At 55.6% G+C, this 12,500-nt stretch overlaps 1 protein-coding gene across 2 annotated transcripts in view; it reads left to right on the forward strand.

Annotated features, from left to right (window-relative positions):
- The first annotated feature begins 2,072 nt into the window (after positions 1 to 2,072).
- SNX27 (sorting nexin 27) overlaps positions 2,073 to 12,500 on the forward strand; it is a 29,136-nt gene continuing 18,708 nt past the window's right edge. Inside the window, exon 1 of one of the 2 annotated variants that reach the window (XM_056546254.1) lies at positions 2,073 to 2,490. In XM_056546254.1, the coding sequence (XP_056402229.1) occupies positions 2,225 to 2,490 (266 nt within the window). In that variant the 5' untranslated portion in view covers positions 2,073 to 2,224. The remainder of the gene's footprint in view (positions 2,491 to 12,500) is intronic. The other variant, XM_056546253.1, reaches the window with a different exon arrangement.

The following is a 12,500-nucleotide window of genomic DNA, read 5'->3' on the forward strand; positions in this document are numbered from 1 at the left end:
TACATGAAGACTAATTTTCAAACAGTCCTGTTCACTGATGAGTGCCGTGCAACCCCGGATGGTTCAGATGAATGGAGTAGTGGATGTTTGGAGGATGGCCACCCTGTACCAACAAGGAATGAATACTGCGCGGTGTGAACACTGTGCTATGTACTTTGTCCTCTCACCTCAAGGAAGAAAACTGTGCGGTGTGAACACTGTGCTAAGTACATCATCCTCTGTAACCTCAGGGACGAGCCCTGTCCAGACCCCATAGGGATGAATACTGTGCGGTATGAACACTGTGCTATGTACATCGTCCATTACCTCAGGGATGAATACTGTGCGGTGTAAACACTGTGCTATGTACATCATCCATTACCTCAGGGATGAATACTGTGCGGTGTAAACACTGTGCTATGTACATCATCCATTACCTCAGGGATGAATACTGTGCGGTGTAAACACTGTGCTATGTACATTGTCCATTACCTCAGGGATGAATACTGTGCGGTGTAAACACTGTGCTATGTACATCATCCATTACCTCAGGGATGAATACTGTGCGGTGTAAACACTGTGCTATGTACATCATCCATTACCTCAGGGATGAATACTGTGCGGTGTGAACACTGTGCTATGTACATCATCCATTACCTCAGGGATGAATACTGTGCGGTGTGAACACTGTGCTATGTACATCATCCATTACCTCAGGGATGAATACTGTGCGGTGTAAACACTGTGCTATGTACATCATCCATTACCTCAGGGATGAATACTGTGCGGTGTAAACACTGTGCTATGTACATCATCCATTACCTCAGGGATGAATACTGTGCGGTGTAAACACTGTGCTATGTACATCATCCATTACCTATGGGATGAATACTGTGCGGTGTAAACACTGTGCTATGTACATCATCCATTACCTCAGGGATGAATACTGTGCGGTGTGAACACTGTGCTATGTACATCATCCATTACCTCAGGGATGAATACTGTGCGGTGTAAACACTGTGCTATGTACATCATCCATTACCTCAGGGATGAATACTGTGCGGTGTAAACACTGTGCTATGTACATCGTCCATTACCTCAGGGATGAATACTGTGCGGTGTGAACACTGTGCTATGTACATCATCCATTACCTCAGGGATGAATACTGTGCGGTATGAACACTGTGCTATGTACATCATCCATTACCTCAGGGATGAATACTGTGCGGTATGAACACTGTGCTATGTACATCGTCCATTACCTCAGGGATGAATACTGTGCGGTGTAAACACTGTGCTATGTACATCATCCATTACCTCAGGGATGAATACTGTGCGGTATGAACACTGTGCTATGTACATCGTCCATTACCTCAGGGATGAATACTGTGCGGTGTAAACACTGTGCTATGTACATCATCCATTACCTCAGGGATGAATACTGTGCGGTGTAAACACTGTGCTATGTACATTGTCCATTACCTCAGGGATGAATACTGTGCGGTATGAACACTGTGCTATGTACATCATCCATTACCTCAGGGATGAATACTGTGCGGTGTAAATACTGTGCTATGTACATCGTCCATTACCTCAGGGATGAATACTGTGCGGTGTAAACACTGTGCTATGTACATCGTCCATTACCTCAGGGATGAATACTGTGCGGTGTAAACACTGTGCTATGTACATCATCCATTACCTCAGGGATGAATACTGTGCGGTGTAAACACTGTGCTATGTACATCGTTCTCTATTACATCAAGGATAAATACTGCAGTGTTAAAACTGTCCTATATACATCATCCACAGTGAATCCATATCAATAAGCAGCATAGTGAGGCAGGCCACATAAATCGTGTAAACACGTGCACACCACATGATATAAGCAGTAGACTAGCGCCCCCTATGGAGCGGGTATAACCTGCCTGTGTACTCGCAGCCGCTTCTCTTTTCCCGCCTCTTCTCATCAGCGTGATCATAGACTGTGGTGGAGCTTCCACAACTCTAGCCCCGCCTCCTAACTGCTTGTTATTGGCTGAGGACGTCGCCTCCATTGGACAGCTGATTGGTTCGCTCTCCTGGCTGTCGGGCGTCACGTGACTCGAGAATGATTGGCTATCTTTTTGTTCGCCACGCCTCTCCAGGGTGACAGCTTTACGCACTACATACCCCGTCATGCCCTGCGGGTGACGCGCCGGTCCCGTGACTCCTGCCCGCTTCGCTCCTCCCGGTCTGTGTAAAGATGGCGGACGAGGACGGGATCCACTCTAGTCAACGGAACGGGGGCGGAGGCCCGGGCATTCTGCCTGTCGGCGGCCCTCGCGTTGTCCGGATAGTAAAGTCCGAGTCCGGTTATGGCTTTAACGTGAGGGGCCAAGTGAGCGAGGGCGGCCAGCTGCGGAGCATTAACGGGGAACTGTACGCCCCGCTCCAGCATGTGAGCGCCGTGCTGCCCGGGGGAGCGGCCGACCGAGCCGGGATCCGCAAGGGGGACCGCATCCTGGAGGTGTAAGTACCGGAGGGCGAGCAGGGGTGGGTGACAGGTGACCCGGATCCGGGTGTCAGTGTCCAGACGGTGCCCCGTGTGTGACAGCTTTACCGGGTGTCAGTGACTCCTTGTACAGAGACCTGTCACAGTGACCCGTTATCTGTCACAGGGCGGAGAGTGACCCCCCCCCCCCCAACTACCTCACAGGGCCCGGATAGTGACCCCCCCAACCTACCTCACAGGGCCCGGATAGTGACCCCCCCAACCTACCTCACAGGACCCGGATAGTGACCCCCCCCAACCTACCTCACAGGACCCGGATAGTGACCCCCCCCCAACCTACCTCACAGGACCCGGATAGTGACCCCCCCCCAACCTACCTCACAGGACCCGGATAGTGACCCCCCCCCAACCTACCTCACAGGGCCTGGATAGTGACCCCCCAACCTACCTCACAGGGCCCGGATAGTGACCCCCCCCCCCAACCTACCTCACAGGACCCGGATAGTGACCCCCCCCCCAACCTACCTCACAGGACCCGGATAGTGACCCCCCCCCCCCCCCAACCTACCTCACAGGACCCGGATAGTGACCCCCCCCCAACCTACCTCACAGGACCCGGATAGTGACCCCCCAACCTACCTCACAGGGCCCGGATAGTGACCCCCCCCCCAACCTACCTCACAGGGCCCGGATAGTGACCCCCCCCCCCCCAACCTACCTCACAGGACCCGGATAGTGACCCCCCCCAACCTACCTCACAGGACCCGGATAGTGACCCCCCCCAACCTACCTCACAGGACCCGGATAGTGACCCCCCCCCCAACCTACCTCACAGGACCCGGATAGTGACCCCCCCCAACCTACCTCACAGGGCCTGGATAGTGACCCCCCCAACCTACCTCACAGGGCCCGGATAGTGACCCCCCCCCCCCCCCAACCTACCTCACAGGACCCGGATAGTGACCCCCCCCCCCCCCCCCCAACCTACCTCACAGGACCCGGATAGTGACCCCCCCCAACCTACCTCACAGGGCCTGGATAGTGACCCCCCCCCAACCTACCTCACAGGGCCCGGATAGTGACCCCCCCCCCCCCCAACCTACCTCACAGGACCCGGATAGTGACCCCCCCCCCCCCCAACCTACCTCACAGGACCCGGATAGTGACCCCCCAACCTACCTCACAGGGCCCGGATAGTGACCCCCCCCCCCCCCCAACCTACCTCACAGGGCCCGGATAGTGACCCCCCCCCCCAACCTACCTCACAGGGCCCGGATAGTGACCCCCCTCCCAACCTACCTCACAGGGCCCAGATAGTGTAAGTACCGGAGGGCGAGGGGTGAAAGGTGACCCGGATCCGGGTGTCAGTGCCCAGACTTGTGTGCGGACGGTGCCCCGTGTGTGACAGCTTTACCGGGTGTCAGTGACTCCTTGTACAGAGACCTGTCACAGTGACCCATTATCTGTCACATGGAGGAGAGTGACCCGGATAGTGCCCCCCCGCCCCCCCCCCAAACCTACCTCACAGGGCCCGGATAGTGCCCCCCCCCCTTTACCTCACAGGGCCCGGATGGTGACCTCCCCCCCCCCTACTTTACAGGGCCCGGTTAGTGACCTCCCCCCCCCCCCCACCTCACAGGACCTGAGGGTGTCATCCTCCTGTAGGTGAGTGACCCCACACCTCAAAGGACTCGGATAGTGACCCCCAATACCTCAAAGGACTCGGATAGTGACCCCCCCAATACCTCACAGGGCCTGGAGTGACCCCCCCAATACCTCACAGGGCCGAGAGTGACCCCCCCCCCCCAATACCTCAGAGGGCCTGGAGAGTGACCCCCCCCCCCCCAATACCTCAGAGGGCCTGGAGAGTGACCCCCCCCCCCCCCCAATACCTCAGAGGGCCTGGAGAGTGACCCCCCCCCAATACCTCAGAGGGCCTGGAGAGTGACCCCCCCCCCAATACCTCAGAGGGCCTGGAGAGTGACCCCCCCCCCAATACCTCAGAGGGCCTGGAGAGTGACCCCCCCCCCCCAATACCTCAGAGGGCCTGGAGAGTGACCCCCCCCCAATACCTCAGAGGGCCTGGAGAGTGACCCCCCCCCCCAATACCTCAGAGGGCCTGGAGAGTGACCCCCCCCCCCAATACCTCAGAGGGCCTGGAGAGTGACCCCCCCCCCCAATACCTCAGAGGGCCTGGAGCGTGACCCCCCCCCCCCCCCCCAATACCTCAGAGGGCCTGGAGAGTGACCCCCCCCCCCCAATACCTCACAGGGCCTGGAGAGCGACCCCCCAATACCTCACAGGGCCTGGAGAGCGACCCCCCAATACCTCACAGGGCCTGGAGAGCGACCCCCCAATACCTCACAGGGCCTGGAGAGTGTTCCATCCCCCCCCCCCCCCCCCAAATACCTCACAGGGCCTGGAGAGTGACCCCCCCCCAATACCTCAGAGGGCCTGGAGAGTGACCCCCCCCATACCTCAGAGGGCCTGGAGAGTGACCCCCCCCCAAATACCTCACAGGGCCTGGAGAGCGACCCCCCAATACCTCACAGGGCCTGGAGAGCGACCCCCCAATACCTCACAGGGCCTGGAGAGCGACCCCCCAATACCTCACAGGGCCTGGAGAGCGACCCCCCAATACCTCACAGGGCCTGGAGAGTGACCCCCCCCCCAATACCTCAGAGGGCCTGGAGAGTGACCCCCCCCCCCCCCCAATACCTCAGAGGGCCTGGAGAGTGACCCCCCCCCCCAATACCTCAGAGGGCCTGGAGAGTGACCCCCCCCCCAATACCTCAGAGGGCCTGGAGAGTGACCCCCCCCCCAATACCTCAGAGGGCCTGGAGAGTGACCCCCCCCAATACCTCACAGGGCCTGGAGAGCGACCCCCCAATACCTCACAGGGCCTGGAGAGCGACCCCCCAATACCTCACAGGGCCTGGAGAGCGACCCCCCAATACCTCACAGGGCCTGGAGAGTGTTCCATCCCCCCCCCCCCAATACCTCACAGGGCCTGGAGAGTGACCCCCCCCCCAATACCTCACAGGGCCTGGAGAGTGACCCCCCCCCAATACCTCACAGGGCCTGGAGAGTGACCCCCCCCCCAATACCTCAGAGGGCCTGGAGAGTGACCCCCCCCCCCAATACCTCAGAGGGCCTGGAGAGTGACCCCCCCATACCTCAGAGGGCCTGGAGAGTGACCCCCCCCCCAAATACCTCACAGGGCCTGGAGAGTGACCCCCCCCCCCAAATACCTCACAGGGCCTGGAGAGCGACCCCCCAATACCTCACAGGGCCTGGAGAGCGACCCCCCAATACCTCACAGGGCCTGGAGAGCGACCCCCCAATACCTCACAGGGCCTGGAGAGTGTCCCATCCCCCCCCAATACCTCACAGGGCCTGGAGAGTGACCCCCCCCCCCCCCCAATACCTCACAGGGCCTGGAGAGTGACCCCCCCCCCCCAATACCTCACAGGGCCTGGAGAGTGACCCCCCCCCCCCCAATACCTCACAGGGCCTGGAGAGTGACCCCCCCCCCCCCAATACCTCACAGGGCCTGGAGAGTGACCCCCCCCCCCCCAATACAACTACCTCACAGGGCCTGGAGAGTGACCCCCCCCCCCCCAATACCTCACAGGGCCTGGAGAGTGACCCCCCCCCCCCCCCAATACCTCACTGGGCCTGGAGAGTGACCCCCCCCCCCAATACCTCACAGGGCCTGGAGAGTGACCCCCCCAATACCTCACAGGGCCTGGAGAGTGACCCCCCCCCAATACCTCACAGGGCCTGGAGAGTGACCCCCCCCCAATACCTCACAGGGCCTGGAGAGTGACCCCCCCCCCAATACCTCACAGGGCCTGGAGAGTGACCCCCCCCAATACCTCACAGGGCCTGGAGAGTGACCCCCCCCAATACCTCACAGGGCCTGGAGAGTGACCCCCCCCAATACCTCACAGGGCCTGGAGAGTGACCCCCCCCAATACCTCACAGGGCCTGGAGAGTGACCCCCCCCCCAATACCTCACAGGGCCTGGAGAGTGACCCCCCCCCCAATACCTCACAGGGCCTGGAGAGTGACCCCCCCCCCCAATACCTCACAGGGCCTGGAGAGTGACCCCCCCCCCCCCAATACCTCACAGGGCCTGGAGAGTGACCCCCCCCCCCAATACCTCACAGGGCCTGGAGAGTGACCCCCCAATACCTCACAGGGCCTGGAGAGTGACCCCCCAATACCTCACAGGACCTGGAGAGTGACCCCCCAATACCTCACAGGACCTGGAGAGTGACCCCCCCAATACCTCACAGGACCTGGAGAGTGACCCCCCCAATACCTCACAGGGCCTGGAGAGTGACCCCCCAATACCTCACAGGACCTAGGCCGTCATCGTCCTGTGGGTTGATGGTGACCCCGGGTATTGGGGGTAGATTGCGATGTTGTCACAGCCAGTTAGAAGCCATTGGTTGCTCACTTGTAGAGAGCTAAAGGTTGGGCCCTCGGGCCACTTCCAGTGGTTGTGATATTTGGGTCCCACTGGACATAGCTCAGGGAGGGGCCCCAGGCCGGTTCCTCTTCCCTCATGTTGGTCGACGTCAGCGAGAGATGTAGGAAGGAAGTGACTGCACCGGACGTCTCCTCTCACTTTGCGATCGTCTCTGCAGGAGAAGTGATACTATGCATATGTCCATATAGGAAAGAAGTACTACTGTGTATGTGTCTGTACAGGAAAGAAGTGATACTGTGTATATGTCCGTACAGGATAGGAGAAGTGGTGCTGTGTATGTGAGATATACACCCAGCATGCAGGACAAAAGTGGTACTGTGCATTGTTCATATATAAGAGCAGATACTGAGGAACTTTTATTTTATGTAAAGTACAAAACATAAACCAACACAACATCCATAACAATGATAATCAAATGAATATAAATAAACCTAATACATAACAAATCATAATAACACAAACACACACAAAATCCCTTCTGGTCCAGGACGACACACACGACATACCTACACACACCACATTACTATATATATACACACCAAATCCATATAACTATATACACCACAAACCTATATAACTATACACCACAACCTATATACACATCACATACCTATACAAATATTATTTTTTAAATATATATAATACACACACAAAAACAATAATCAATAAAATAAGAATTTACTCATAATATCCCCCACCTTCCCTATAACATACACAAAAATATATACAGAATATAAATCAAATATTATAACCTTATTCATAATACTCTTATACATATATACAGTCCCTACACCATAACACCAACCCCTCAGGGCTCCGGTTCGATGTCTGTAGTCGCCTACATCTTTTCATCTTGATCAAAACAAAGCAAAAATGTCTGGTGACAGCTTCAGCCCATCACCAGGGAGGAGATTACTCGGTTAGGGCACCTTAAAGGTGAACCCCCTCCAAAGGGAAGAGGCTGCAAATGCCCCCAACCTTTCATAGTCCAAAGAACGAACCTTCACCAGGTCGACGAGAGTGTTCCTACAAACCTCGTCCACGGGGAGGATTTTCTGTCTTGTCGACACTAAACACCTCGCTTGCCACGTGTGATACTTGACCACTACACTGACTAAAAAAGAAGTGCACCGGTCCCGGACACCCAGATCTTTGAAGGCCCCATAAAGCCACCCAGCATAGGAAAGGGCAGCCAGCCGTGGCCAGCTGATGGAAGCTCCCACCCTTTGATATACCTCTATATTAAAAGGGCACTGAAGCAGGAAGTGGTCCATGTCCTCCAGCACACCCCCACACTCCTCCCGGGGACAACCCTTTTCATTGGAGTTCCTGTACTTCAGATTGCCCCTTACATATAGCTTACCATGGAAGCCTCGCCAGGCCAAGTACCAAAACTTGTTTTTGAGAAACTTCTAGGTGAATTTAAGAGCCAACCCAATCCCTTGATCCCGACCTGGGCAATCCTTGAGGGCCAGTGATTTCTGGAAATGAGTCGGCAAGATCCTGTTATCGAGGATTTTCCTCCCACATCCCCAGCCCCCACCTCCTGATGACCACTGCAGAACCAGTGCAGCATAAGTCAGGAGATGCCCGTATGGCGTGCGAATATCCTTCACTTGACCGCCTCTCTCCCATTCCTAGAAGAAAGGCTGAAACCATCTCCTGCAAGAGAATACCCACGGAGGAGCCCTCTCTGTCCAGAGGTTTGATATATTGGTCTTTAAAAAGGTATTCACTAGGAATACCACCGGGTTGACCATACCCAACCCGCCTAGTCTCCTCGTGCGGTAAGTCACCTCCCTCTTAACTAGGTTCAATCTATTCCCCCACAACATTAGGAAGAACAGACTGTAGACCCGGGACCAGAGAGGCTCTGGCAAAAGGCTGATACTGCCTAGATAGATTAACAACGGGAGCAAGTAGGACCTGATCAAGAAGACCCTTTCCCTAAAGGTCAAAGACCAACCTTTCCACTGTTCCACTCTTTGAGACATCTTCCAGTCTGCTTTCCCAATTTCGTGCGGGGTAATCCCCGGGACCAAATTCTATGCCCAGAATTTTTGCAGATTCCTGGGGCACAGGGAGGGTGTCCGGGAGACAAAACTCAGGCTCTCCACTTCCCGACCAAAGACTTCTGCACTTGTCCCGGTTGATCTTAGACCCGGATGCCTCAGAGTTGCAATCCACCTCCGCCATCACCCACTCTGCCTCCCCTTGCGAAGAGACAAAAATGGAGACGTCATCAGCGTATGCCACTACCCTTAAGGCAGAATCCGGCACCGCCGGGTCCATCCTCACCCCCGCTAATGGTCCCCGATCGATCCTTCGAATGAAGGGGTCGACCGCGAACACATAAAGCAGAGGGCTTAGCGGACAGCCTTTACTCCAATTCTCAGTGCGGGACGAGTCTTTACCCTTCGACAGGATGATCAGAGCCGACCTACAGCCCCCCCCCCCCCCGTTACCAGAGAAGAAGGCTTGACGCTTCCTGAAGGCCTCACTTCGGAGACCCGCACCTCGTCCCCAGCCTCCGCATCTGAGGAGGAGATGTCATCTCTGAGGACTTGGTACCGGTTAGGGCTATCTACCAGAGGGGAGCCGGTATATCCTTCTGCTGGTACCTGGACAAGGGTGAGGGGGACTGAATGATCCCACTCCAAAGAAGGGGAAACCTTCTCCTTCCTCTTCTTCACCATCTTTTTTTTTTTTTTTTTTTCTGGCGCCCGATTTACTCTTATTCTTTAGCCACTCTTTGCTCTCCTCATCCATACTCTCTCCTGGAGAGGAGGTAGCAGTGATGGCCCTTTTCTCCTCCTCTCTATCCAGTCTCCTGGCCTCCCTCCTCCAGCTCACCATCCCTCAGGTCCTCAGCAGAATCCACCATCTCAGGGTCAGGTAAAGCTACCTCAGCTGCCACCTGAGGAGCCCCCTCCCTTTCCCTTTCATTCTATTCTTCCTTGGACCAGCAGTCTCCGCGCCTCCGCCAGTACCCTCCCCAGTGGAGTCAGCATCTCGGCTAACCCCAACTGGAAATTCGACCACATTAGCAAAAGAGAACGGACAGAGGCTGAAGAGGTGACCAAGGTCACCACACAGGTGAAAAGGAATGTCCTCACAGGTTGCGGCGAGATGTCCTATCCCTCCTTACAACACGCACTTCTGGACCCTACATTGTGAGCTGAAGTGTGTCGGGTCACCACACCTATGGCAGACCTTTGGCTGCCCCTGGTAGAAAACCAGGATCCTGTCCCTCCCCAGAAAAGTGGAGGAGGGAATGTGGGTGACAGAATTACCTGAAACCTTCAACTTGACCATGAAGGTCCAGGCCCCCGACCAGATACCAAATTCATCCCTGTTCTTCTGGGGAAAGCTGACCACCTCTCCATAACGCCCAATCCAGGTCATGATGTCTATGCAAGAAAGAGATTCGTTACACGTTAATACCGTCACTTTTTTTATGTTGTTCTAGCGAGAAATTGCCTGGACAGCAAAATCTAGCCACTCGGGTGCCATCTTTGCCAGCTCGTACCGAGCCCAAAAGAGCTCGAGCCCTTCGGCCCGGACGAAACTGACATCAAAAAATGGGGTACCATGAGGATGTATCAGGGCAAAGATGTCACCTGCCCTGAAATCCATCTTGAGGAGGAGCTCTACCACCTTTGTCCTGTTTGGACAAGTATCATTGCACCTCCACCTAAGACGGACCACATTCCTCCTGGTGACTCCAGACCTGGCAGTGGGGAGTGACCATGACTCCTCTCCTTTGCTCTCGGGAGGCCCCGAGGCCGTGCCTCTCTATCCAAAAGGACAGTTCTACCTCTCTACCCTCTACAGTGATAGATTTATCCCCCCCTCCGCAAGGCCTCCAGAAGGTCTCTGAAGATCAGAATTCCCAGGACCAAAGGGTGCAGGACTCTCATGAGGCCTACGTGACCCGGCAGCAACACTGGCATAACTCCTACTGGGTGCCGCTGCCAGGGGCTCTGATGGACCAGCCACTCCAGCATCATTTCCACTCTCCACAGAATCCATACTCCCCCCCCCTCTCACTCTCGCATCCCCTCCATCCATCCTCTCATCATCCTTCCCATCCTCCCTCACTCTTCTCCATTCACACCTCCATTCAGTCCTGTACCAGACCCCACAGACAGAACCCCCATATCTACAGTATTAACAGTATTTTCAGCATCTAGAGTATATACAGGTGTGACCTCGGCGTCCTTGGGTGATCCTGACCAGTCTTGTTCTGCCGCAATAACACTATCTGACTGGTCAGGAACCCCCTCTGCTTCACCGGCCACAGGAAAGTCCTAAGGGGACGGAGGCCGTCCAGATTTAGGCACAGTTTTTATAATATTGTCCATAGAACCTTCTGTCCCCACAGGTTTCAGGACAGTCCCCTTTATATTTTCAATAGCTTTAGCAGCCGCCATTGCCAGTCCAGCCTTGGCTGGTTTTATTATTCCTGCTGAGGTGCCACCTGCCCCAAATGCAGATGAGGTTCCCCCTCGAGAAGCCCCTGCAGACGACACCCCTACAGCATACAACGCACCAGCCGCAGACCCCACCGCGGAGCCTGCTTTACCACTGGGCGCCCCATTGAGCCGCTCATCTCCGCCCTCGCTCCTAATCTCCGGCACCGGGATCTAAGCTTTACCCCTGCCCGTCTTGCCCTGGCCCGGTGCCGAAGAAAAGCAGCCTCCCGCCGGGCTGCTGACCTCACCAAACATGTCCGGCTTCACAGCTGAAATCGCCCCCACACTCTTACCGCTACTACAAGCTGAAACAGTGTCACATGACTCTCCTGTAGGGACCTCCATACTCTACCCACTGCTCTTCCCCTGCGCACAACCCACCGCAGGGCCCTGAGTAGGTGGAGCCTGGGAAAGGGGGACATAAGAGAATGTAACCGACTCGCCCCTTTTTTTTTATTTTATATTTTTTTTCACTTTTTCTCATCCGGTACAGGGTCATCTCCGAAAGTAAAACGCTCCAATCGTACCAGAGACTCCATCTCCCTGATGACCGCCATGAGTCCGCCTGGATGTCCATCAGTTTCTTTTCAATCACGTTAATTTCAGACTTTATCTTTGTAATGTCCTTATTGGCCGCTTGCTCCCGGTCGTGGCGTTTGCCCGCACTCAAGTGCTTTTTCAGCTCTGCCCTCAACCTATGGAGCTCTTTGCCATTCATTTTATAGGCCTGCATAAAATAGGCAATTCTTGAGGGAAAAGTCACTGACCGACTCCAACATTGCTGCTTTCCCCACCAGGTCTCCTTACCCCCTCTGAACAGGCCGGTCGCTGTGCGCCCTCCGTCCCCGCCGGCCTACTCCGGGAACCAGAGGCCTGGGTCTTGCTTTCCTCCTGCATCCCAGAAACCTAATCCCCTCCAGGCAGAAGGGAGCAGGAACCAGGAGCCACACAGATCGCCTCCCAGCAGCAGCACTGACAAACGATCCACACCCGCTCCACCTGAGGGTTACACCCAGTATACAGGAGAGAAGTGGTACTGTGCATTGTCCATACA

This window comes from Hyla sarda, chromosome 11, assembly GCF_029499605.1.
Source record: "Hyla sarda isolate aHylSar1 chromosome 11, aHylSar1.hap1, whole genome shotgun sequence".
NCBI lineage: Eukaryota > Metazoa > Chordata > Amphibia > Anura > Hylidae > Hyla > Hyla sarda.